The sequence below is a fragment of the Ursus americanus genome, chromosome 2 (assembly GCF_024610735.1).
Source record: "Ursus americanus isolate L20-20 chromosome 2, mUrsAme1.1.p, whole genome shotgun sequence".
In the NCBI taxonomy this organism is placed as follows: domain Eukaryota; kingdom Metazoa; phylum Chordata; class Mammalia; order Carnivora; family Ursidae; genus Ursus; species Ursus americanus.
The window spans coordinates 40,730,880-40,757,014 of NC_142128.1; the positions used below are offsets into that span (position 1 = coordinate 40,730,880).

General features: G+C 42.9%; 1 protein-coding gene across 3 annotated transcripts in view; it reads right to left on the minus strand.

The window, feature by feature from the left end:
• The window catches only part of GATAD2B (GATA zinc finger domain containing 2B), an 87,959-nt gene that overhangs the window by 6,820 nt on the left and 55,004 nt on the right, over nt 1–26,135 (minus strand). For all 3 annotated transcript variants that reach the window (XM_045783778.2, XM_045783777.2, XM_045783779.2), the window contains 7 exons: nt 9,342–9,677; nt 5,114–5,243; nt 3,523–3,654; nt 3,096–3,227; nt 2,469–2,639; nt 1,655–1,970; nt 471–673 (listed from right to left, as the gene is read on the minus strand). In XM_045783778.2, coding sequence (XP_045639734.1) covers nt 471–673; nt 1,655–1,970; nt 2,469–2,639; nt 3,096–3,227; nt 3,523–3,654; nt 5,114–5,243; nt 9,342–9,676 — 1,419 coding nt within the window. In that variant the 5' untranslated portion in view covers nt 9,677. The remainder of the gene's footprint in view (nt 1–470; nt 674–1,654; nt 1,971–2,468; nt 2,640–3,095; nt 3,228–3,522; nt 3,655–5,113; nt 5,244–9,341; nt 9,678–26,135) is intronic.

Below are 26,135 nucleotides of genomic sequence, written 5' to 3' on the forward strand. Positions count from 1 at the left end.
AACACTACAAGGCACGTCCACTCACTCCCCGCCACTCCTCTCCCCTGGGCCATGTCACAGTCCACTCTCTCCACTGTCACTCCCTTGCCAAACACGGACTATAGAGATTCTCTCTCTCAAAGAGGTTCAGGTATAAATCCCTCCCACCAAAATCTATTTGTTTGAAGAGGAAATGAAGTTTAGTGAATGGAGGGATTTCTTTGGCGCCACTAAGGAGGGAAAGCCACGTCTCAGCCTCCTGTCCCTCCCACCCTGGACCACTCTGTCGTTACGCTCTTGTCCAACCAGAGACAGTCAAATGGAAATGGGAAGACAGAACGGTAAGGGACAGGGAACCCAGGCCTTGAGATTCCGGGAGCCCAGGTCGTCAGGACTGTGGGGATCACAAAGACCACTCCTCTAAACTAGAAGGAGCTACCTTCTGGGAACACCAACCTACGGAGGTGGCCGGTGAGGAGTCAAGTTCATACCTGCTCCTGCTGTAGTGCTTTGACAAAAGCATTTTTCAGCCGGTTGGTGTGTTCAGCCTTTAGAGCCTTCTTCTGGTTGGAGGTCATACATTGCTCACACAGAATCTTACCGTTCTTCTCCTGCTTCCAGTGCGGGGTGAAGTCTGTGCGGCACTGGGCACAAACAAAGGGTTCGACCCGCAGGAGTGAGGCACAGCTCTTGCCTAGATGCCAACAAAAAGAATAATCAGGGCTTTTGTATTTCCCCACCTCCCGTTTCTTCACCAAATCAATTTTCGGAAGGTTATTCTGCTGAAGTAAGAAGGAGACTCTACAATTTAGAAAATACTTTTATTTCATTCGACTGTAACAACGTCACCTTAGGGAAATCAGAGCGCACCACCCATTAACAGACAAGGAAGCCAAGTCTCAGAAGCATGGCCGTGCAGGACAAAGCCGGCCCAAGAACCCAGGCTCCCTGACGTCCTCGTCCAGTGGGACGGAAACATGTTTCATTTGGAGCATAGCCGACTCCATCCAATTCCGCCACCACTTTTCCTTCACAGCATCTTTTTACATCGGACTGCACTTGTCCCCGGCACAGACATTTACAATCTTTAGTTATCAGTGTCTGAACCGCTCACTTTGTGATCTGTTTAGAGCCAATACTGAGTCTTCAGGCACTTTCCTCTACTGTCCGGTGTTCCCCCAAGGTCCATATGTTTGGAAGTTCAGGCTTAGTAACTTCTGTTAGTGTTAATACTTCACAGCCTGGTTCAGTGCTGGTTCACAGCTTTTATGTGGTCAGTAAATCTACTTTCTCGACCGTAAGTACTCAAACTGAACATAACACTGTAGCACAAGGCCACACAAACGTGGACATTAAAAGTAAGTGTTCTAGTCATCAGCTTATGCATACATCATGCTAGGGACTGCTGAAAAGAACTAAACAATATACTGCAAGAAATATACGAGACACACAAAATACAATAAAAAAAATGAAGCCCACGCTACACACACACACAAAAAGCGTCTCTGATAATACTGCTCCCAAACAGCCTCTGAGTAGCGACCGCGAGGCGGTCTGGCAAGAGTAAGGAGAGGGTCCTTGACAGGACCCAGTACCCTGTGATCTCCGGCCCACGTCCATCAGGCTCGGCAGCCTCTTGGTTAGATAAAAGACTGACCGGAGGAAGGAGCCTCACCTTGGCTGTCGATGACACTCTGCACGACTTCTTCCAAGCCCACCATGTAGATGAACTCGCTATTGGCTGCACTAGGCAGGAAGTGAAGCAAGGGGGCAGGAGGCTTAGGGGGTGGAATCTCCAGGAGCGTCTTTTCCAGCTGTTTGCGAAGAGCCAACTTGGCTGCGGCCTGGGAATTGGCAGCATCGGTCATGGCGCTGGGGCTAGGAAGTGGTGAGGACACTCTGTTCACGGCCCCTGGCTGGATGTGGGAGGCAAGGTTCATATAGATGGCGGAGGATGCTGTGCGCTGGCAGGGAACAGAAGAACTCGACTGCTGGAATGCAGGGAGCACAGGGGTCAGTGACGGGACGTGGGAGCAAGGACCAAGTCTTGCTTTCATGGCAGAAAACACTATCTGAGCCTAGTCTGTACTGCTTAGCTTTCCCGAAACTCAGGAAAAGATAAGAGGTGTCCAACCTCAATGAAAAAGATCTCCAGCACACAGGAAAGGAGAATGGTAGTGGCTAGGACTGACAACTGCTGAGAGGAAAACAAGGGGATGCTCTCTGTCCCTTGTCCTTATGCGTCCTCTTCACCAGGGCCCTGCTTTCTTCCAGGCAGGTGTCAGGCTCGCTGGGGCCTCCCTTTGTCACTCCTGTCCTCAGGGAATTCCCCTGTGCTACCACTTTCAGGCCTGCTGTCAATCCAAGCTCCACCAAAACTACCCTGGGTTGCCCTACAGCTTCTCCATGTCCAAAACCTAAATTCTGTGGTCCTTTCAACAGGGAAAGCAATAAAAGACTTCTCTGTTTCCACATTAGGGCTCTCTTACCGGTTGGTAGTTGATGGCAGGATTCATGTTGGGTGTTGTGGTGCGTACAAGGCCAGGCTTGGGCGGGCCCCGCTGACCCTGTAGCTGGGCTGGGTTTGGTGCAATAACACGTTGAGACATCAACATATGTGGGAGAGTGGTATTGGTCGCTGAACGGATGACACTGTGACCCTGAAGGGGGGAGAAGAGGAAAAGAAGTAGTCCTAGGTGGTTAAAATGCCCCACCAAAATGTTAACGAGGTAACGCTGTCTGTAATGCACAGCTGAGTGGAAACAAAGAGTTGGTAATTTTGTGTAATGATATACGGAATAAATGTACCATCAATGTAAATCCTGATTCATGGTAGGAATTCCCTGGTTTTTCTTGGTATAAGCTATCTAACCCTAGATGGAAAAGGGCTAAGCTACAAACGTCCAGATAAGAAAAACCACAATGGGAAAACGAGGATTATTCACCCTACTATGCCACCTAGTACCACACACCAAGTCACGTCAGCAGGGACCCAGGACTGAGGAACAGCACCCCTACCATGGCCAGGTTCTTCTGTAATCGCCACAGGAAGTCCCAAACCAGAGGTGGGATAGATAGGGCTCTCCGACACAAAGACCCCAAGGTCGGACACATACCTGTAATGTTCTCAGACTCTGCGGTTCAACCCCTTGGGCCCCAGGCCGGGAGGGAAGCTTAGACAGGCCCTGCTGTCCCCCATGGGCAGGAGATGGCTGAACGATGGATGCTGCATTCTGTACAACTGGGGTCTGAGAGAGACAAGAGACAATGAAACGGAGGCAGAAATCTGGTAAACTCCCAGACTTTTAAAATTCCTTGTTGGGGTGAAGCTTCTGTGACCAGAAGGAAAAATGAGAAAAATGGAATGAAGACTTTCTTGACTAAAGCCTAAGATTTAAAAAAAAAAAAAAAAAAAAAAAAAAAAAAAAATCACTCTTCTTAGAAACTAAAAACTATGGAACCAGAGAAGAATGGGCCACCCAACTGAACCTACCTGGGGGAGTCCATTCTCAAACCCAGACCCCTATTTCCAGGGCATAATACCTTCTGGACCACATTCTCTTTCTGTAGCTGGCTCTGCCTCAGTTTCTTTAACAGCACCAGTCGGGCTTCCTCCAGTCGCAGCTCGTCCCTCAGCTGCTTGATGAGCTGCTGCCGCTCCTCCATGCCTTTCCCCTAAGGAGACGGGGGGGGGGGGGGGACGGTGAGCGAGGTGAGCAGACACCCAGACAGAGGCCCTTCCTGCAAGACGGTCTCTTCTTCCCGGTCGGAAACCATCTTCCACACCAGGCAGAAGTAGCACTGGGACTGCTATCTTTGTGTCCCTGGAGTCCAGCACACTGCTTGGATTCAGCAGGTACTCAAAAAAATGCTTACAGAATGAAAGGAGAGACCACACATAAATCATAACCATACGTCTGACAAAATAGAAGAATGGCCATAGGGAGACACTGCTTTCCTTTAAAACAATGTTTCTGGATCTTTTTAACCCAAGTTTCTTCTAGAAATACATAAAAATTTAGGAATCCCTCCATATTATGAGAACCAGGATAGAGTGGTTCCAGCCAAGAGTTTATGTGACTTATGATGTTTTGTTTTCATATTTTCCAAAGATAAGTTACACTGAATATGCTCTGTCAAACTTTCTTCTTCACTCAGTTCTAATAATTCCCTGTAAAAGGGCATGCCTTTGGAGCACCTGGCTGGCTCAGCAGGTCGGTGGTGTGTGACTCTTTATCTTGGGATTGTAGGTTCGAGCCCCATGTTGGGTGTAGAGGTTACTTAAAACTAAAATCTTTACGGGTAACTGGGGGGCTCAGTCAGTTAGGCGTCTGCCTTCAGCTCGGGTCATGATCTCAGGGTTCTGGGATCTAATCCCACATCGGGCTCCTTGCTCAGCAGGAAGCCTGCTTTTCCCTCTCCCTCTGCCCCTCCCTCCCACTTATGCTCTCTCAAGTTAAAAAAAAATCTTAAAAAAACAAACAAACAAACAAACATCTTTTGGGGTGTCTGGGTGGCTCAGTTGGTTGAGTGTTTGTTGATTTCAGCTCAAGTCATGATCTCGGGGTCGTGAGATGGAGCCCGTGCTGGGTTCTGCACTTAGTGGGGAGTTTGTGCTTGAGATTCTCCCTCTCCCTCTGCCCCTTCCCCTGCTTGTGCTCTCTCTCAAATAAAAATAGATAAATCTTTAAAAAACAACATAAGATAAAATCTTTAAAAAATTTTTGAAAATTAAAAAGTTACAAGGGATTGGCCTTGGGGTTGAGAATCATGTATAAAAAGTTTCATCAACGGGTAATTATTTAGATTAAAAAAGTAAACTATAGGGGTGCCTGGGTGGCGCAGTCGTTGGGCATCTGCCTTCGGCTCAGGGTGTGATCCCGGCGTTCTGGGATCGAGCCCCACATCAGGCTCCTCCGCTATGAGCCTGCTTCTTCCTCTCCCACTCCCCCTGCCTGTGTTCCCTCTCTCGCTGGCTGTCTCTGTCAAATAAGTAAATAAAATCTTAAAAAAAACCCCAAAAAACTAAACTATAAAAACACAGAACTGGGACTCTTAAAGAACTGAAGAAAATAGGAGGAGCAAAAAATGAAGAAAGAAATTATTTTTTCTTTCTTCTGTTTTTTATTTTTACCTTAAACATCTCTAGGTTGGCTGCTTTGAGTCTTTCCTCCATTCGGGAGCTGGAACGGGGACTAGAAGCCTCATTATCAGATAAAACAATGATGTCTGGGGAGGGAGTCAGCCTTCCTCGGTCTGGCTCACTAGACAAGAAAAGAAAAAATTAAGGTATTTCAACAGCAAAGGTTCATAGAAAAGTTAAAACTTTTTTTCTACACTGAATGAAGGACTCCAAGGGAACTTAGGTCTGTCCCAATTCACCCAGGGGATTCAAATCCTAGGATGAAGAAAATACCAACACAGAAGTGGTGCTACAGCCTCAGTCACCGTACTTTCCATCTAAACTCCTCGTGTAGGGACAAGACACACACCCAGTGACTGGCTTCAGAAATGGGAGTAAGAGATGAGTGTTATCACACTGATGTGAATCAAAATTCTGAATGTTTCCTCTATATCTCACTCTCCTCTGGGTTGTCTCATTAGTTATGCGGAGGCTCAAGAAGGAAACGGCTAGCTTGAAGGGGGAAGAAGGGCAAAGGCAGCAGAGCTTAGGTACGGGTGGCACGATGCTAACGAGGACCCTAAGTTCGTTAAACCCATAACGACATGGTCCTGGCCACCTGAGGATTTACAAAAGAGAAGGTTCTATGACAACCCTAACAGAAGTCTGTCCTGTCACGAGTGAAGGCAAAAGAAGGTATTGTCAGCTGCTTGAGGGAATGGACAGTGCAAGTCTACAGCCTTCTCGAGGACTGAAACTCCAAAACTAGATATATAGAACTTGTATCTACTTGCCAGACTTTTACTTAGCATCTTCCCTCAGCAAGAAAACTCTCTAGAAATGACTTTGAAATCTAAATCTTCCACAATGGGTCCCCGTAGTCCCAATCTTATTTATTAGACAATTGTAGTTCTGGTTTTTGGGGCTAGCCGTAAAAGCATATTTACAGATGATAAAAAACGGCACTGAATTCTGGAGATTCTAATTGCCTCAGGTTCCCAAATCAATGAACACATCTTCTAACTATCTGATTTCTTAACTCAAAGATATCCTCCCAGAACCTACCTTCCCGAGATCGCACTATAGTTAGGAATACAAAGATCTAAAGCAATGTGTAGTTGTTACTTAAACATGAAACTCGAATCCTTAACACCCACAGATCTTTAGTCCTGAGCCTCTCTACCATTTCTTGGGTCTCTTCTCCCAGCTATTGGGACATAGATGCCTTTTGAACAGGGCACCCTACCTAGATGGGATAAGCACCCAATTTTTCAATAGGGCAAAACAGAGTTAGTAAAATCAACCAAATTTAGCTGAGAAAGTCGAACAGAGGGGCAGAGTGACATGTACGACTACGCTGGGAACTACTAACATTTGCCTGGATTGCTCTATAAGCACTGGTCACAGAGGGCAAGCGGAGGGTGTGAGGTTACAGAGAAAGAAGCCACTGGACAGAGAAGAGCCTGTCTTTTTCTGACCCCGAGCTGCTGGAATAATGGTCAGGCCTTACAGTTTTTTGATTTTATTTCCTGGTGATTTCACTTTTCATTTCTATATTCCTTCATCCCTGCCCCCATCCCTTACACTAACACAGGTGGCTGCTTCTGAGATCTGGCGGATTTCTCATTCTACTTGGTTTCCCAACGTTCATTTACATCAACAGTCCGAAGCTCCTTCCATCCTGGTCCTGGCTGGATATGTACATCAGTATTATCTCTAAGCTAAGAATTCTTCCTGGCTCAAATGAATGCCACCCACGCCTGATGGACTGCCCAGCAGCAAGACAGGCAGAGACACTCCTGGATGGAGACTGTGGAGCTGAGCACCGTTTATCAAGAAGTTGCATCTGAGAACAACCGTAACTAAATGATATTTTATTCCTGGATATAATCAGACCCACATTAGATAATAGCACAGGCAAGGCAAAACCCAAGTCAAGTTTTGTTTCATTCTTTGTTTTTTTACATCTGACTTGAGATTCTGGTCTCGTTAATTAAGCTTTCTGGGGACAGAAATTATTTTGCTACTTTCCCAAATATACCCATGATTTACATTATTTGGTGTTCTTAAGTATGAAACTTTACCTGTCAGAGAGAGATTACTAAAAGCCTGATTTGTTGCTCACCTCACTTATGACCCAAACTGGCAAATTCCCAAAAGCTATGTAATTTCTAATCCTTATTCCAGTAGTAAAAGCAACTAAATAGAAAACTGCCATGTTTCTCTAGCATTCCAAAATATAAGCAAGCACTTGGTTTCACACACACCTTATTCCATATACATCGTAACCTGCCCAACTGATGGCAAAAAAAAAAAAAAAAAAAAAAAAGATTTAGGCAATTATGATGTCGTTATCATTGATGTCAGGGGCTCTTCATTCTTTCTGCTTTTAAATTGTCTTCTTTTATCCAGATCAAAGACATTGTTTTTCTCCCTGCTGAACAATCTATCAATCCCGTTCATTCTGATAAAAAGCTTGGGGCTAAGTGGAAATAACTGTCAGTATATCTGGTGAAAGGGGAGAAGAGTGGCAGAGGCCAAGTGGGCCTCTTTTTTCCATGTAGAATGGGGATCCAGATAGTTTACATCAACCCTCTTTCCTGGAGACCATTAAAAACAATTCCTAGTTTCCAAAGGACCAAGTTTCAAAACTTCATCTCTCTAAAATAAAATTAAATGCAATGGTAGGGTTTTCAGGGCAGTCTGTCTTTTCAACACAGAATTAATCAATTAATTTGTTTGTTTGTACAATACCAATAATAGCACTACTGAGATCTCACCAAAATGTGTAACAATGTTTCTATGAAAAATGCATTTTCAGGGCCAACTTTGGATGTGAAGAATCCAGCCAATATTTGTCTTCTTCCTCCTCCCCAGTCAAGTAGGATCAGTACTTGCTCCAGAAGGGTGAGAGTGGTTATGGGCAAGTGGGGCATGATCTCATTCATCTGCTCTCTTTTTTTTTTGCCAAAGGATCTCGGAATTAATCTATTTCATAATAGTCTGCTGACACTACATACAGCTTCCAAGCTATCCAAGGATTTTTCTCCTCTTTTATGACCAATAGGGAATTTCTTTAAAGTTTCCTAAGGGTTTTAAATGCTACTACCAAGAATAATATTCCCGCATTGGGTGTGGTTTAAAAAAATAATACTGGGACAGTACTAGTAAGTGAACATTAAAAGCTAGAGAAAGAATCCCAGGTAAGGCTCTAACTGCTCCTTTCTTTCTCTTTCAGTCATAAGACAAATTCAGCAAGTCCAGCTGAAGGGCAAGTGGACACTAAAGAACCATTCTCATGCCCTATCAGCTACATCTGAACTATTAATTAAATGGAATGTTCTTAAAGCTAGGGCTGTCTACACTGTGATTCACTGTCCTGGAAGTTGTCACCCTCAGCCAGGACCTCTTTTTAGTACGTGCTCCACCGTTTCAAGTACTCAGTCTTGACAGACACCAGAAAAAAGTCCTGTGAAAATGTGTGCGTGTGAGAGTGTGCATGCACAAGAATAAGTGTGCGCGTACAACATACGATGTTTACGTGTACGCGGGGGTTGAAGAGAGTGGCACAGACAAAGCAAGAACGCAGAGAATGAGCACATGAAGACAATTTCCTTGTTCACACAAGAGAAGCTGGGCCCATGCTTTTGAATGTAACAGAAGTGGGAAGTCCGTAACAGATTCTAAAACTCTCAGGGTGGGGCGCCTGGGTGGCGCAGCGGTTAAGCGTCTGCCTTCGGCTCAGGGCGTGATCCCGGCGTTCTGGGATCGAGCCCCACATCAGGCTCCTCCGCTGGGAGCCTGCTTCTTCCTCTCCCACTCCCCCTGCTTGTGTTCCCTCTCTCGCTGGCTGTCTCTATCTCTGTCGAATAAATAAATAAAAATCTTAAAATAAAATAAAATAAAACTCTCAGGGTGACCTGAAAGAAGTCTGCTGCCCTCCTAAAATGGCCCTGAGACTGGAGTGAAGCCCGCACCATCGCACTTCCAGCTCTATGGCGCCTCCTTCATCCAGATATGACCTTTATCTTAAGGATGTTACCTATAGGATTCTCTGTGTGCTAAGCAGATATATGAGGCAATGAATTTCATTTGGAAGTGAGAGGAATTCACGGTCAAGCCAAATGGCACACGTACGTCTTCCTTCAAGAAGTACCTCCTCTCACTGGAATCCACCCCATTTCACAAGCTTAGTTTATGAGGAGACCCCACTGCGGGAGGCAGCCGAACAGCGCCATACCTCCGCCTTGCACTCATATCCACAGGCTCATCACTAATGTTTTCTTTGCCGGGTCTCCCAGCAGTCCTGTTGTCTCCATGAGGCCTGAGAGTCCCGTTGAGCTTCTCTTCATAGCCCTTGACACCACTGCCGTCCTGTTTGGTAGGCAACTCGTGTGGCACCTCGAGATTCGCCAGATCCTTCCGTTTAAGCAGCGCCAGCATTTTCAGGCGTTCCATGGCCTCGTGCCCCTCCATTTTGAGTCGCTTAGCCAGGACATCATCTCGCTCATCCGCTGGGTCCAAGCTTCGCTTCAACAGGTTCAAGCGAAGAGCATCTTCTGTCATTCTATCCATCCTACGGAAAGGAAAATACAAGTGAGATCAGAACACAGCCCCTTCAACAGTCTGTAAGGAACGAGGGTGGGTGGTAGAGGTACTCAGAAGAATCGTAGGGGCACCCAGCAGGCTCAGTTGGTAAAGGATGCAACTCTTGATCTCCGGGTTGTGAGTTCAAGCCCCACGTTAAGTGTAGAGCTTACTTGAAAAAAAAAAAAATCATAGATACATGGACGTTCAAAGGTCACTGAGCTAACCTTCTACCCTCTATCTTCCCAGAACACCTATACTAGTACGGAGATTTCTCCACTCAACTTCGGCAGTGGAAAGTAAAATTCAACTACTTTTTTTTTTTATAATTTTTATTATATTATGTTAGTCACCATACAGTACACCCCTAGTTTTTGATGTAAAGTTCCATGATTCATTACTTGCGTATAACACCCAGTGCACCAAAAACTTCAACTATTTTCTAGTCATCGAAGCCCTCACTATATCACCACTACACTCACCTGAATGGTCCATTAAAAGCTTACATCTCTCAGAAAATAAACATTCTTTTGTGATTGGCTTTTTGTGTCCGTATGCTCAAAGTCAGATGCGCTGGTTTTAACTATCATACCACATTCTTCTCCTGGAAAAGACTCTTTTATGAACAGGGAAGTTCCTCAAGTCACCCAGGCATATCTTTAATTGGCCCATCTTATGGAGGAATATGAGAAAGATGAAATAAACAAAGAGTATCTAATGGGAAGCCTCCGTTGTCTGGATGCAGCAAGTCTATACAGATACAGATTAAATATCTTAAGATGCTTGGCTTTACGGTGCCTGGGTGGCTCAGTTGGTTAAGTAACTGCCTTCCACTCAGGTCATGATCCTGGAGTCCCAGGATCGAGTCCCATATGGGGCTCCCTGCTCAGCAGGGAGTCAGCTTCTTCCTCTGACTCCCTCCTAGTGCTCTATCTCGGTCATTCTCTGTCAAATAAATAAATAAAATCTTTAAGGGAAAAAAAAAGACACTTGTCTTTATGGGGGTGCCTGGCCGGCTCAGCTGGTAGAGCAGGTGACCCCTGATCTCGGGCTGTGAGTTCAAGCCCACTGGGCATGGAGCCTACTCGGAAAAAAAAGATACTTGGCTTTAATGAAAGATTCAGGTGTTTAGGCTGGTAAGAGGTAATACTTTCTCTACTTATGCAGCAAAATTATAAAGGCAAGAAAATTATCATTTTCCCTCTCACTGTGATTTTTTTTATGCTAACAAAATCTAAATGCAGAATTTCTTCCATACTTTTAAATCCAGGGCTGTTTTCCTGGTAGGGAACAGCAATGAGGCACTGGAAAGAAAATTTTTTGAATCATAGAAACATAGGTTCAAACTGCTAATTACTTTTATAAGGTCAAATATTTAATAAGTTACTTTACCTCCCTAAATCTCAATTTTATCTGTAAAAGTAGGTACTTAGAAGATGCTCAGCAAAATTTAATTCCTATACCCTAGGGTTATGACTTCTTTTTCTTTTTTTTTTTTTTTTTTTTAAGATTTTATTTATTTGACAGAGAGAGAGAGAGACAACCAGTGAGAGAGGGAACACAAGCAGGGGGAGTGGGAGAGGAAGAAGCAGGCGCCCAGCAGAGCAGGGAGCCTGATGCAGGGCTCGATCCCAGGATCCCGGGATCACGCCCTGGGCCAAAGGCAGACGCTTCACGACTGAACCACCAAGGTGCCCCTAGGGTTATGACTTCTATATCTAAAATGTGAGATCAGACCCAATAATTCACAGACTCAAGTAGCAGGACAGAGAAGACTACCAATGTTAACCGGTGCTCTTACAAAGAAATATATGTGCTTGAGGCATCTTCCTTCTTGTAGTGAGGAGTAAAGTAAGAGCTATTTGATCCTTTCCTGGGTATGACCCCCCCCCCCCCAAAAATCCAACAAAAGGAAACAGACATTTTGGAGACCAGAAAAAAGTCAAAAGCCAGATCTCTGAAATTTGGGGAATGTTTCTTTTCTTTTTTTAAAAAGATTTTATTTATTTGAGAGAGATTCAGCATAAGTGGGGAGTGGGGAGTGGGGCGGGGGGGGGGGAACAAAGGGAGAGGGAGAAGTAGACTCCCCGCTGAGCAGGGAGCCCAATGCAGGGCTCTATCCCAGGACCCTGAGATTATAACCTGACCTGAAAGTAGAGGCCGACTGAGCCACCCAGGCACTCTGGGTGGTATTTCTTAATTCTCTTTTTAAAAAGATTAGCTTTATTGAGATGTAATACATAGATCACAAAACCCACCTATTTATTTATTTTTATTTTTTAAGATTTTATTTATTTATTTATCTGACAGAGAGAGAGACAGCCAGCGAGAGAGGGAACACAAGCAGGGGGAGTGGGAGAGGAAGAAGCAGGCTCACAGCAGAGGAGCCTGATGTGGGGCTCGATCCCAGAACGCCGGGATCACGCCCTGAGCCAAAGGCAGACGCTTAACGACCGCGCCACCCAGGCGCCCCATAACCCACCTATTTAAAGCACACACTTTGGGGTGCCTGGGTGGCTCAGTTGGTTAAGTGGCTGACTCCTGATTTTGGCTCAGGTCCTGACCTCAGAGTCCTGGATGCAGCCCAGCGTTGGGCTCAGCAGGAAGTCTGCCTGAGGATTCTCTTCTCTCCCTCTCCCCATCCCACGTCTCATGCATGGGTGCTTTCTCAAATAAATAAATGTTAAAAAAATAAATAAAGTGCACATTTCAATGGTTTTTAGTATATTCACAGAGCTATGTAACCACCACCACAATCGATACTACAACATTTTTATCATCTACCCTCTAAAAAACCCATACCCATTAGCAGTCCCTCTGCTCCCATGTCTGTCCTCAACTAATTTACTTTCTGTCTCTTAATTTGCTAATATGAACTTTTATTTATTTTATTTTATTTTTTGAGAAAGAAGAGGAGAGAGAGACGGAGAGAGAGCAAGTGTGCGTGAGAGAGGGGAGGGGCAGGGAGAGAATCTTAAGCAGACTCCATGCCCAGCACAGAGTGTGACATGGGCTTGATCTCACGATCCTGAGAGATCACGACCTGAGCCAAAATCAAGAGTTGAATGCTTAACTGACTGAGCCACCTAGGCACCGCTGGACTTCTCACATAAGTGGAATCATATGTGTTTGGTGACCGGCTTCTTTCACTAAGCATCATGTTTTTAAGGTTCATTCACATTTGTAGCCTGTGTTAGTACTTTGTATCTTTTTATGTCCAAATGATATTCCATTTGCATAGATATATTTTGTTTATCCATTTATCAACTGATGGACATTTGCTTTTTCCCCTACTTTTTGCTATTATGAACAATGCTGTGAACTTTTGTGTGTAAGTTTTTGTGTGAATCTGTTTTCAGTTCTCTTGGGTAAAGACCTAGGAGGGAACTGCTGGGCTGCATGGTAGCTCTTTGCTCAACACTTAGAAGAAGTGTTGGGCTGCTTCTCAAAGGGGCTATACCATCTTATGTCACTGCCAGCAGCATATGAGGTTCCAACTTTTCCATATCCTCTTAGTTTTAACAGCTTCCGATAGGAGACATATTATAGAATACACACACAGTCTTTAGCTACAGGTCCCCCTAAAGTTCTGGTATTTTGGTATGTGTTATTTCTGAAGTGGTTTACTTCTCAAAAATACTGACAAGGTGGAAACTGGAAAGCTGAACGCTACAGAACATCAAAAGTTAACCCCCAACTCCACAGCAGCAGTGTTCCAGGGAACTTGACCAACATCTCATATTGAGGGGCGCCTGGGTGGCTCAGTTAAGCGTCCACCTTTGGCTCAGGTCATGATCCCAGGGACATGGGATCAAGTCTCACACTGGGCTCCCTGCTCAGCAGGGAGTCTGCTTTTCCCTCACTTTCCCCCCCTCTCTCAAATAAATAAGTAAATATTTTAAAATTTTTTAAAAATTTATTTATTTGACAGAGAGAGTGAGAGACAGAGCACAAGCAGGGATAGCTGCAGGCAGAGGGAGAGGGAGAAGCAGGCTCTCCTCTGAGCAAGGAGCCCGATGTGGGGCTTGATCCCAGGACCCTGAGATCATGACCTGAGCCGAAGGTGGACGCTTAACCAACTGAACCATCTAGCGCCCATAAATAAATAAAATCTTTAAAAACAACAAAATAAAACATCTCATATTGAGAGGACCACTGAAAATCCCATGGGAAGTTGCAGGTGCGAAGTCTGTTACTCAATTGATCATACACCTAGATGCAAAAAAATACTCCAGAAAAGTACACAGCAGGATATACAAATGCAATTAATATGGCACAGTGTTCCAAGTTTTGAGGCAAATTATATTCATAAGCACTGAAAATATGCAACAAAGCAACAAAACTTCAATAACCTAGAGCTGAATGGAGTCTGGGATGCCATCATCATCCGGGCTTCTCAGATGGTTATACAAACAGGTGGACACTGCTCAAATACCAACCCCCTTTATTACACTCCAATGAAATAAACAGATACACTCTAAGTTGGGAGAAACAAGAAACAGATATTTGAACGTCTAAGGTAAGTAATCTTTCCCAAGAGATGCCTTGAGAACTCGGACCAAATTTTCCTTGCCCATTCTTCACCGATCTAGCCATCTTGCCTCAAAATCCAATAAAACATGGATGAATCTTGAAAATATCAAGCAAAGTGAAGTAGGTCACACACAGAAGGACAAATATTTTATGTTTCCACTTATATGAGGTACCTAGAACAGGCAAATTCACGGAGACAGAAAGTAGATTAGAGGCTACCTGTGACTGCAAGTGGAGAAAGAGCAGTGAGGAGCTATTATTTAATGGGAACAGAATCTCTGGGATGACGAAAAAGTTCTTGGTGGTGCCTGGGAGGCTCAATCAGTTAAGCGTCCGCCTTTGGCTCAGGTCATGATTCCAGGATCCTGGGATAGAGCCTTAATCGGGATCCATGCTCAGCAGGGAGCCTGCTTCTCCCTCTGCCTCTGCCCTCCTCCTGCTCGCTCTCTCTCAAATAAATAAATAAAATCTTTTAAAAAATTACTGAAACATAAACTTATACTCCAATGAAAATAGGAGTGCCTGGATGGCTCAGTCGTTAAGCGTCTGCCTTCAGCTCAGGTCATGATCTCTCTGCTCAGTGGGGAGCCTACTTCTCCCTCTCCCTCTGTCTGCCACTCTGCCTACTTCTGCTCTTTCTCTCTGTGTCAAATAAATAAAATAAAATCTTAAAAAAGAAAGCTGTGAAAATAATATTCAATGTAAATTTATCACACAAAAATTCTCCAAAAAAGCAAAACAAAAATTCTGCAAAATAGGGGCGCCTGGTTGGCTCAGTCAGTAGAGCACGTGTTGCTTAATCAATCTCAGGGGCATGAGTTCAAGCCCCACACTTGGTGTGGAGCCCGCTTAAATAAAATTTTAAAAATTCTGTAAAATAAGGGGCGCCTGGGTGGCGCAGTCGTTAAACGTCTGCCTTCGGCTCAGGGCGTGATCCCAGCATTCTGGGATTGAGCCCCGCATCAGGCTCCTCTGCTGGGAGCCTGCTTCTTCCTCTCCCACTCCCCCTGATTGTGTTCCCTCTCTCGCTGGCTGTCTCTCTCTCTCTGTCAAATAAATAAATAAAATCTTTAAAAAAATTTTCTGTAAAATAAATGTTGTATTTTGCCCTTTAAAGATTATTTATTTAGCGCACGTGCACGCATGAATTGGGGGAGAGGCCGATGGCTTAACTGACTGAGCCACCCAGGTGTCCCTGTATTCTGCCTTTTAATGCCTAACCAGCCTTTTTTCTTGTGGGCTGCTAAACGTAACAGCTAATCTTTCTTAAGTACCTACTTAAAAGCCAAACACACTACCAGGCACTTCTCATGTTCTCATTTAAATATCCTCAACAAGTTACTAAGTAAGTGGTATTACCCCTACTTTACAGTTGGGAAAATGTTAAATCAAGTGTCCCAAGACTATAAAGCTTTAGACAGTGAATCTGGGATTCCTATGCAGGACTGGCTCACTTCAAAAATCTGTTATACAGACTCATGTATCAGAGCGGGATAATCTTGGGAAGCAGTGTTGTATATTCATGCGTGCGCACATGCGTCCATCCCGCACAAATACTAAGTACACTATGTGCCAAGTTCACAGTGGGCTGGTGGAATAAAGGTGAAAAAAGATTAGGTCACAGTCTTTTAACAATTTCATCCTGATAGGAGGCACATGTGCACGTAACTAAAATAAGTACTTGGGTGTTCACATGAACCCATCTTCTCTGCCTTCTTATAGCCGGCTTTTCTTCCGTATTATTTCAATGAAGAGAACTGAATTCATCCACAGACAAAAGCTAGAAGCCTGGGAATCATCCCTGACTTTCCCTGACTTTTAAATCTCAGTCACCAGGTCCTATCCAGTCCTGTACTCTCTTCCTCTGAATGTGAATGTGAAAAGATGCAGTCCTGGCATGTTGCTGCTGGCAGCTATCTTGAGACCGTGAGGGAAGGCAGGCAGCCTGCAGATAAAGCAGACACCGCACGGCAGCACTGAGACGGAAGCTAATCACACAGCCATGCCACACATCAAACTGCCCCGAAGCTAGTTTCTGGATTCCAGTTACACAGGCCAATCAACTCCCTTACTGTGTGAGCCAGTATGAACTAGGCTTTCTGTTACCTGAACTGAAAATACCCTAACGGAAAACTGTCCAAAGTGCCGATGTGAGATCAAGGTGGACATAAACAGGAGGATACATGGCAAACAAACGAAGGAGCCAGCGTTCAGGCCAGGGCTGGAGATAAGTACTTGAAGAGGTACAGCAGGTAATGGAAGTAAGGTATGGGGAATAAGTGAAACTGCCCAGAAAAAACATAAAGTCACAAGAAAAGAGGGTCAAGCATAGAACCTCGGGCAACACCTACATTTAAAGGCTGGGTGGTCAGAGGAAACTAAGAAATGACCAGAGAGCTGGGGGAAAACTAGGAAAACAGGACAACTAAAGGAGAGTTCCAAGAAGAGAGTAATTATGTCCAACAATTACTGCAGAAAAATGCCCAGCTTTAAATCTGTTGTTACAGTTGACTGCTGTAAAAAACAAGAACAGCCAGGTGGGAACACAGCTCCAGATCCACGCTTGTCAAGTTTTCATCTCACTGTTAACCCCAAACCAAAATCCAGGTCTGCAGCAAAGACTTAGAGGATCCTGAGAGAGAAGAGGATGGAGGGATGGAGAGGATGAGCAAACTAGATTAACATCTACTGAATGCTTGCTGTTCACCAGGCAATGTACAAGGCTCTTTCTATTTGCTTTCCCAATTAATCACATCAGAGGATTAATAGAAAAATTTTAATTGTTAGTTAAGTTAGAAAACCCCAATTTTCGGGGCACCTGGTGGCTTGGTCAGTAGAGCATGGGACTTGGGGTTTGATCCTGGGGTTGTCGAGCCTACTCAAAGAAAGAAAAGAAAAGAAAAGAAAAGAAAAGAAAAGAAAAGAAAAGAAAAGAAAAGAAAGAAAGAAAGAAAGAAAGAAAGAAAGAAAGAAAGAAAAAGAAAGAAAGAAAGAAAGAAAGAAAGAAAGAAAGAAAGAAAGAAAGAAAGAAAGAAAGAAAGAAAGAAAGAAAGGACAAACACTAATTTTCAAAAATGATGAAATTTAAGCCTATAGTTATATAAAAGCAAAACAGTATTCCTTTAAAAAAATTTTAAATTCAGGTTAGTTACCATATAGTGTAATATTGGTTTCAGGAGTAGAAATCAGTGATTCATCACTTATATGCAACACCAGTGCACATCACAGCAAGTGCCCTCCTTAATACCCATCACCCACTAGGCCATCTCCCCACCCACCTCCCCTCCAGCAACCAGTTTGTTCTCTATATTTAAGAGTCTCTTATGGTTTGCCTCCCTCTCTATTTTTATCTTATTTTTCCTTCCCTTCCCCATGTTCATCTGTTTTGTTTCTTAAATTCCACATATGAGGGAAATCATATGGTATTTGTCTTTCTCTGATTGACTTATTTTGCTTAGCAGAATACACTTTATTTCCATCCACGTCACTGCAAATGGCAACATTTTATTCTTTCTGATGGCTGAGTAATATTCCATTGTATATATAACACATCTTCTTTATCCATTCATTTGTCGATGGACATCTGAGCTCTTTCCATATTTTGACTATTGTGGACATTGTTGCTATAAACATTGGGGTGCACGTGCCCCTTCAAATCACTGTATTCTTTGGATAAATCCCTAGTGGTGGAATTGCTGGGTTGTAAGGTAGCTCTATTTTTAACTTTTGAGGAACCCCCCTACTCTTTTCCACAGTGGCTGTGCCAGTTTGCATTCCCACCAGCAATGTAAAAGGGTTCCCCTTTCTCCACATGCTTGCCAACATCTGTTGTTTCCTGAGTTGTTGATTTTAGCCATTCTGACAGGTGTGAGGTGGCATCTCATGGTGGTTTTGATTTGAATTTCCCTGATGATGAGTCATGTTGAGCATCTTTTCATATATCTGTTGGCCATTTGTATGTCTTCTTTGAAAAAGTGTCTATTCATGTCTTCTGCCCATTTCTTGACTGGATTTTTTGCTATTTGGGTGTTGAGTTTGACTAGTTCTTTATATATCTTGGATACCAACCCTTTATCAGAAATGTCATTTGCAAATATTTTCTCCCACCCTGTAAGTTGTCTTTTGGTTTTGTTGACTGTTTCCTTTGCTCTGCAGGAGCTTTTCATCTTGATGAAGTCCCAATAATTCATTTTTGCTTTTGTTTCCCTTGCCTTTGGAGACGTGTCTAGTAAGAAGTTGCTGCAGCTGAGGTCAAAGAGGTTTGCTGCCTGCTTTCTCCTCTAGGATCTTGATGGTTTCCTGTCTTACATTTAGGTCTTTCATCCACTTTGAATTTATTTTTGTGTATGGTGTAAGAAAATGGTCCAGTTTCATCCTTCTGCATATGGCTGTCCAGTTTTCCCAACACCATTTGTTGAAGAGACTTTTTTCCACTGGATATTCTTTCCCGCTTTGTTGAAGACCAGTTAATTGAACATATAAAAAATAAGTTGTTTTGGGATGACTGGTTGGCTCAGTCGGAGAAGCATGCAACTCTTGATCTCGGGGCCGTGCATTCAAGCCCCACGTTGGGTGTGGAGCTTGTTTTTTTTTTTTTTTTAAGTAAGTACTTAACATATAATTAATATACATGTACGTGTAAGATACATATTCACACAAATATATAAAATATATATACCCTTCTTATACATTCTCATACTTTTTAAAATCTAAAGACTTTTGGGGTGCCTGAGTGGCTCAGTTGGTTAAGCCTCCAACTCTTGATTTCAGCTTAGCTCATGATCTTGGGGTCCTGAGATCGAGCCCCATGTCAGGCTCCCCACTCTGTGGGGAGTCTGCTTGTCTCCCTCCCTCTGCCCCTCCCCCTGCTCATGCTCCTCTCTCTCTCTCTCTCTGAAATAAATAAAATCTTAAAACAAAAAAATCTACAGATATTCCCCAGTTTTACTTGTATACATCTGTGCTTATTCAGTTCTATGCAATGTTATCACATTTGTAGGTGAATGTATCTATCATAGTCAAGATACAGAACAGTTCCCACACCTCAAGGATCCTTCATGTTGCCCTTTTATAAACATATCCACCCTCTTACTGCACCCCCCCCCAAACTACATCCCAAACCCTGGTGATTACCAATCTATGTTCCATATCTAAAATTTTATCTTCAAAAAAAAAAAAAAAAAGATTTATTTAGAGAGAGAGAGAAAGAGAGTGCATGCAGGGGCGGGGGGAAGCTCAGAGGGAGAGGAAGAGAGAAACTTAACAAACCCCATACTGAATGCAGAGCCAGACTTGGGGCTCAATCTCATGACCCTGAGATCAAGACCTGAACTGAGATCAAGAGTTGAATGCTTAGGGGCGCCTGGGTGGCACAGTGGTTAAGCGTCTGCCTTCGGCTCAGGGCGTGATCCCAGCGTTATGGGATTGAGCCCCACATCAAGCTCCTCCACTATGAGCCTGCTTCTTCCTCTTCCGCTCCCCTTGCTTGTGTTCCCTCTCTCGTTGGCTGTCTCTATCTCTGTCAAACAAATAAAATCTTAAAAAAAAAAAAAAAAGATAAAGTTATATAAAAAAAAAAAAAAGAGTTGAATGCTTAAACCGACTGAGCCACCCAGGTGCCTGAGAGGTTGGCTTTCTAAAATTTTGTTTTTAAAGATCTGAGAGAGAGAGAGAGAGAGAGCGCGCACGCATATGAGAGAGAGAGAGAGAGCGCGCATGAGCAGGAGGAGAAGGAGAGGAAGAGAGAGAATCCAAGCAGACCTCACAATGAGTGCGGAGCCTGATGTGGGGCTTGATCCCAGGACCCCCAGATCATGACCCGAGCCGAAACCAAGAGTGAGATGCTTAACTGAGCCACCCAGGCGCCCCTGGGGTTGGCTTTTTTTAAATGGCTTTTAGTAGAATTCCCTTGAGATTCATCCATATTGTTGCATGTACCAATAGTCTTTTTCTTTTTATTGCCAACTAGTAGTCCATGGTATGAATGTACCCTATTTATTCCACTGCTGAAAGACAACTGAGTTGTTTCTAGTTTTTTTTGTTTTGTTTTTTTGCCATGACAAAGCTGCTATGAACATTCACATACAAGTTTCTGCAGAAACATAGTTTTCATTTCTCTGGGATAAATGCTTAAGAGTGTGACTGCTGAGAAATGTTTAGTTTTATAAGAAACCGTCAATCTGTTTTCCAGTGTAGCTGTACCGTCATATAATCCCATATGCAATCTTTGAGAAGTCCAGTTTCTTCATATCCTCACTGGCATTTGGTGGTGTCATTATTTTTTATTTAAGCCATTCTGAGAGGTGTGTAGTGATATTTCACTATAGTTTTCATTTGTGTTTCCCTAATGGCTAGTGATGTTGAATATCTTTCTATGTGTTTATTTGCCATCCGTAAGTCCTCTTTTGTGAAAACCCTCTGTTCATGTCTTCTAGCCATTTTCTTATTTATTTATTTATTTATTTATTTATTTATTTATTTATTTGACAGCTAGAGACAGCGAGAGAGGGAACATAAGCAGGGGGCAATTGGAGAGGGAGAAGTAGGCTCCTCGCTGAGCAGGAGCCTGATGTGGGTGGGGCTCAATTCCAGGATGCTGGGATCGTGACCTGAGCTGAAGGCAGACGCTTAACGACTGAGCCATCCAGGCGCCCCCCCTGGCCATTTTCTAATTGGGTTATTCTTACTATTTAGTTTTGAGAGTTGTTCACATATTTAGACCCCAGTCATGTGTCATATATGTGGCTTCATAACTTATTTTTAGTGAAATTAAACACTATAGATACAGTCAAAGCACCCTGCACAACTGCATCCCCAAACCATTTCCTACCTACCTCCTCCTTCTCTCCCCAGAAAAAGGCAGTATTATGGTGGATTTGTTATCATTTCCATGAATACTGTTATACCATATTTGCATATATATCTTTAAGTAATATATAGTATAGTTCGTGTATTTTCATAAATTATACTTTAAAAAGTAGCTCTTGTACATATCCTTTTCCATTTGCCTTTCAATGTTCTTTTTTTTATATTTAAAATTTATCTAAGTCAATATGTGAAGTTCATTTATTTTAACTGCTGTGTAGAACTCCATTATAAAAATATACAATTTAGTAATCCATTCTCCAGTTCAACAGTGAGCATCAATTTGTTGATGTTTAATGCCACAAAGTCCACTTCTGGCAAAGATGGTGTTAACAGGGCCGGATCTACCCACCCACCCGAAATAATAACCCCCCCAGACAAAATACATGAAATGAGGTTTTCAAGACACTGGACATCAGGCAACAAAGGCAGTGATGCCACAGGAACAGGAAACAAGCAAGGTAAGCTGGCCAAATGCCTTCATATATTGTCTTGAGAGAGTTTCTAGGACATGGTGTGGGCAGGGGGAATTGAGGCAGAGCCAGGCCGACTTGTGAGCCAAACAGATGGAGAAGAGGTACGGTGAAAGGACAGAGTACCAGAGAGATGACAACTGCAGAGAGATACCTGTCACAAAAACACAGTTAAGTGTTGAGGGGCACGCAGAGAACTAGAATCTTCACACACTGCTGGTGGGAACGGAAAATGGTACAATCAGTTTGGAAAAGAGCTTGGCAGTTCCTCACAAAGTTAAACACAGAGTTACCATATGACCCACCAATTCCATTGCTAGGCACATACCCAAGAGAACTGAAAACATTATTTCCACACAAAAATTGGTACACCAGGGGCGCCTGGGTGGCTCGGTCGTTAAGCGTCTGCCTTTGGCTCAGGGCGTGATCCCAGGGTCCCGGGATCGAGCCCCGTATCGGCCTCCCTGCTCCGCTGGGATCCTGCTTCTCCCTCTCCCACTCCCCCTGCTTGTGTTCCCTCTCTCGCTGGCTGTCTCTGTCAAATAAATAAAATCTTAAAAAAAAATTTGTACACCAATGCTCACCACAGCATTATTCCTAATAGCCGAAAAGTGCAAATAACCCAAATGCCCATCAACTGATGAATCAACAAAATGTCGTGTACCTGTACAATGGGATATTATACGGCCACAAAAAGGAATGAAATACTGATAAGAATTACACCATAGATGAACTTAACAACATTAACTGAGAAGTCAGTCACAAAAGGCCATCTATTGCATGATTCCATTTGTATGAAAAGTCCAGAATAGGCAAGTCGATGGAAACAGAAAGTAGACTAGTGGTTGCCTAGAGCTGAATAGAAGGTTGAAATGCAGAACGTCTGCTGATGGGTGGGAGGTTTCTTTTCTTTCTTTCTTTTCTTTTTTTTTGGAAGACTTTTTTATTTATTCACTTGAGAATGAGTGAGCAAGCATGAGCAGGGTAGCAGGGCAAAGGCAGAGGGAGAAGCCGACTCCCTGCTGAGCAGAGAGCCCAATGCAGGGCTCAATCCCAGGACCCAGAGATCATGACCTGAGCTGAAGGCAGATGCTTAACCATCTGAACCAGAGGTTTCTTTTTGGGGTGATGAAAATGTTCTAATCTCAGAGTGCGGGGATAACTGCACAACTCTGTGAATATACTAAAACCATTAAACTGTACATTCTTAAAATAGATTAATTTTGTGGTATGTAAAATATATCTCAATAAAGATGTTAAAACACACTGGATGGTATTAACAGATTAGTTATTACAGGAAAAAAAGATTAATGAACCAGAAGATGTAGTAATAAAAATTACCTCAAATCAAAGATATAAAGAATAAATAAGAAGAGCATGAGGGGGGTGGGAGACTTTTTTTCTTTTTTTAAGAGAATAATCTTTTTCTTTTTCTTTTTTTTAAAGATTTTATTAATTTATTTAACAGAGAGAAAGCGAGCACGTGCGTGTGCACAAGCAGGGGGAGCAGCAGGGAGAGGGAGAAGCAGGCTCCCCGCGGAGCAGGGGAGCTGGATGCAGGGCTCCATCTGAGGACCCCAGGATCATGACCTGAGCTGAAGGCAGGCACTTAATTGACTGAGCCACCCAGGCGCCCTAAAGCTGGGAAACAACTCTAAGCAGCCTAATACCCAGATAATCAGAGTCCCTCAGAGGAAATGGGAGTGGAAAAAAACATAGGAACAAATAATGACCAAAAATGAATAAACAATGAAAACTATAAACCTACAAATCCAAGAATCTCAATAAACCTCAAGCACAAGGAACATGAAGAAAACTATACCAAGGGACATAATTAAATTGCTTAGAACTGCTATAAAAACTTAAAAGTAGCCAGGATAGGGCAAGGGGAAGACAGATTATGTAAAAATAAGGATAATACCAGATATCTTGGTGCGAACAAGGCAAAAGAGAAGACAGGAAGTAGAAGAAAAAACCTGACAACCTAAATACCATACCCCAAAAAATATCTTTTAAAAACAAGGGCACCCAGCTGGCTCAGTCAGTAGAGCGTGTAACTCTTGATCTTGGGGTCATGATTCAAGCCCCAAGTTGGGGGAGTAGACTGTACTTAAAATTTTTAAAAATCTTAAAAGTCTTTTAAAAACAAAGGTGAAATAAAGACCTTTTTAGTCATTTGAAATTTCCTTTACCAATGTTCTTCTTTATAATTTTTAAAATTTATTTTTTTCTAAGTAGGCATTTAAAAAATTTTATTATTTTTTTCTAAGTAGGCTCCACACCCAGTGTGGAGCCCAATGCGGGGCTTGACTCACGACCCTGAGATCATGATCTGAGCTGAAATCAAGAGTGGGATGCTTAACCAACTGAGCCACCCAGGCGTCCCTCAAATTAGTCATTATTAGTGTGTTATATATAGTGAAAGCTACCTTGGATTTACCCACAAATTTCTTTTTGTCCTGCCAATTTTAGTGGATTCAAATTCTTTTCTCCTAATACATACCCTTTATTAGTTCTTTTAGTAGAATACCTAACTTCTAAGCAATGTCCACAATAGTCAACTATGGAAAGGGCCCAGCTGCCCATCAGTAGATGAATGGATAAAGAAGATGTGGTACATATACACAATGGAACACCACTCAGTCATCAAAGAAATCGAAATCTTGCCATTTGCAACATGGATGGAACTAGAGAGTATTATGCTACGTGAAATAAGTCAATCAGAGAAAGACAATTATATGATCTCACTGACACATGGAATTTAAGAAACAAAACAGAGGATCATAGAGCAAGAGAGGAAAAAATGAAACAAGACGAAATCAGAGACGGAGACAAACCATAAGAGACTCTTAATCATAGGAAACAAACTGAGGGTTGCTGGAGGGGAGACAGGTGGGAGGATAGGGTAACTGGGTGATAGACATTATATGGAGGGCACATGATGTAATGAGAACTGGATGTTATATAAAAGACTGATGAATCAGAGACCTGTACCTCTGAATCAATAATATATTATAAGTTAACTGAATTTAAAATTTTTATTTAAAAGGATAAGAAGAAGAAGAAAAAAAATATCTAACTGCTAAACACAGTCAAGTCTCCCTGAAAATGTTTACTTCATCCTCACTCTAGAATGAGCACAGAGTTCTAATACACTTACCTTTTCTCTGTACTTTGAAAGTATTACTTTCCTGGCATTTTCTTGTTGAGAAGTCTGACTGAAGTCTAACTTTCATTCCTTTGTGGTAATGTTTTTTTCTCCCTGGTTGCTTTCATTTCTTTCTTTGTCTTTGACGTTTTACAAGACTCAGTATCACTAATTTGTTCTAATGTGTTTAGTTTTATTGATCCTTTCAAGATTCGCTATTTTTTCCTGAAGTTGAAGATTGATATACTTAGCAATTCTGGAAAATTCTCAGCCATTATCTCTTTAAGCATTATTACCATCTCAGTTTTTTTCTGTTCTCTCCTAGAACCCCTAATGAGATATATCTTGGGCCATCTTACTCTGGTCTCCACATCTCAATCTTTTTGTCATATTTTCCATTTCTTTCTATCTCTATGCTGCATTCTGTGTAATTTCCTCCTGTTGCTCCTTATTCTCTCTTTAGCTATGTTGAATATGCTTTTTAACAAACATATCTTCTGAGGGTTTTTAAGATTTTTTTTTTAATTAGAGAGAGCGTGCACACAAGTAGAGGGAGCTGCAGAGGAAGGAGGAGAAGCAGGCTGCTGAGCAGGGAGCCCAATGCAGGGCTCAATCCCAGGACCCTGGGATCATAACCTGAGCTGAAGGCAGACGTTTAACTAACTGAGCCACCCAGGCGCCCCACATCTTATGAGTTTTTAATTTCACTGATCTACTGCAGAACACATCAACTTTGGATACACATCAGAATCATCTAAGGAACTGGGAAAAAAACAAAAAACCAAACTGATACCAGGGGTCCCACTCACTCCTAAAGATTCTGATCTAATGGTCTGCCATAGGGTTCAAGCATATGTACTTTAACAAATGCCCTAGTTGCTTCTATTATTCAGCCAATGTTGAGAATCATTCCATCTTCCGACCAACTTGGTGTACTATTTCCACCTTGGGAAAACTGTCCCATGACCTCTTGTCCTATTCCATTTACTGTCCGTCCCACTTCCCTGTACACTCTATAGCAAAATTACTCACAAGTGTTATCTCTACTGTCTCCACTTTCTCTCTGCCTCTATTTTCTCTTGGAACTATTTCAGTTCAGATTTTGTTCCCATCAACATGAAGAAACTAATTCACTGATGGTACCAAATCCAATTGTTTTTCTCCTAAACTTTTTAAAAAATCAATCCTCATTTTACTTGAACTTTCAGCAGTATTTAACCAAAGCAGTATTCCTTCCTTTTTATTTTTTGAGACAGAAAGAGAGAGTGACCACGCACACAAGCTGGGGGGTAGGTGCAGAGAGAGAGAATCTCAAGCAGATTCCATGCCCAGCACAGAGCCTGACACAAAACTCAATCTCACAACCCTGAGATCACGACCTGAGCCAAAACCAAGAGTTGGATGCTTAGCCAACTGAAGCCACCCAGGC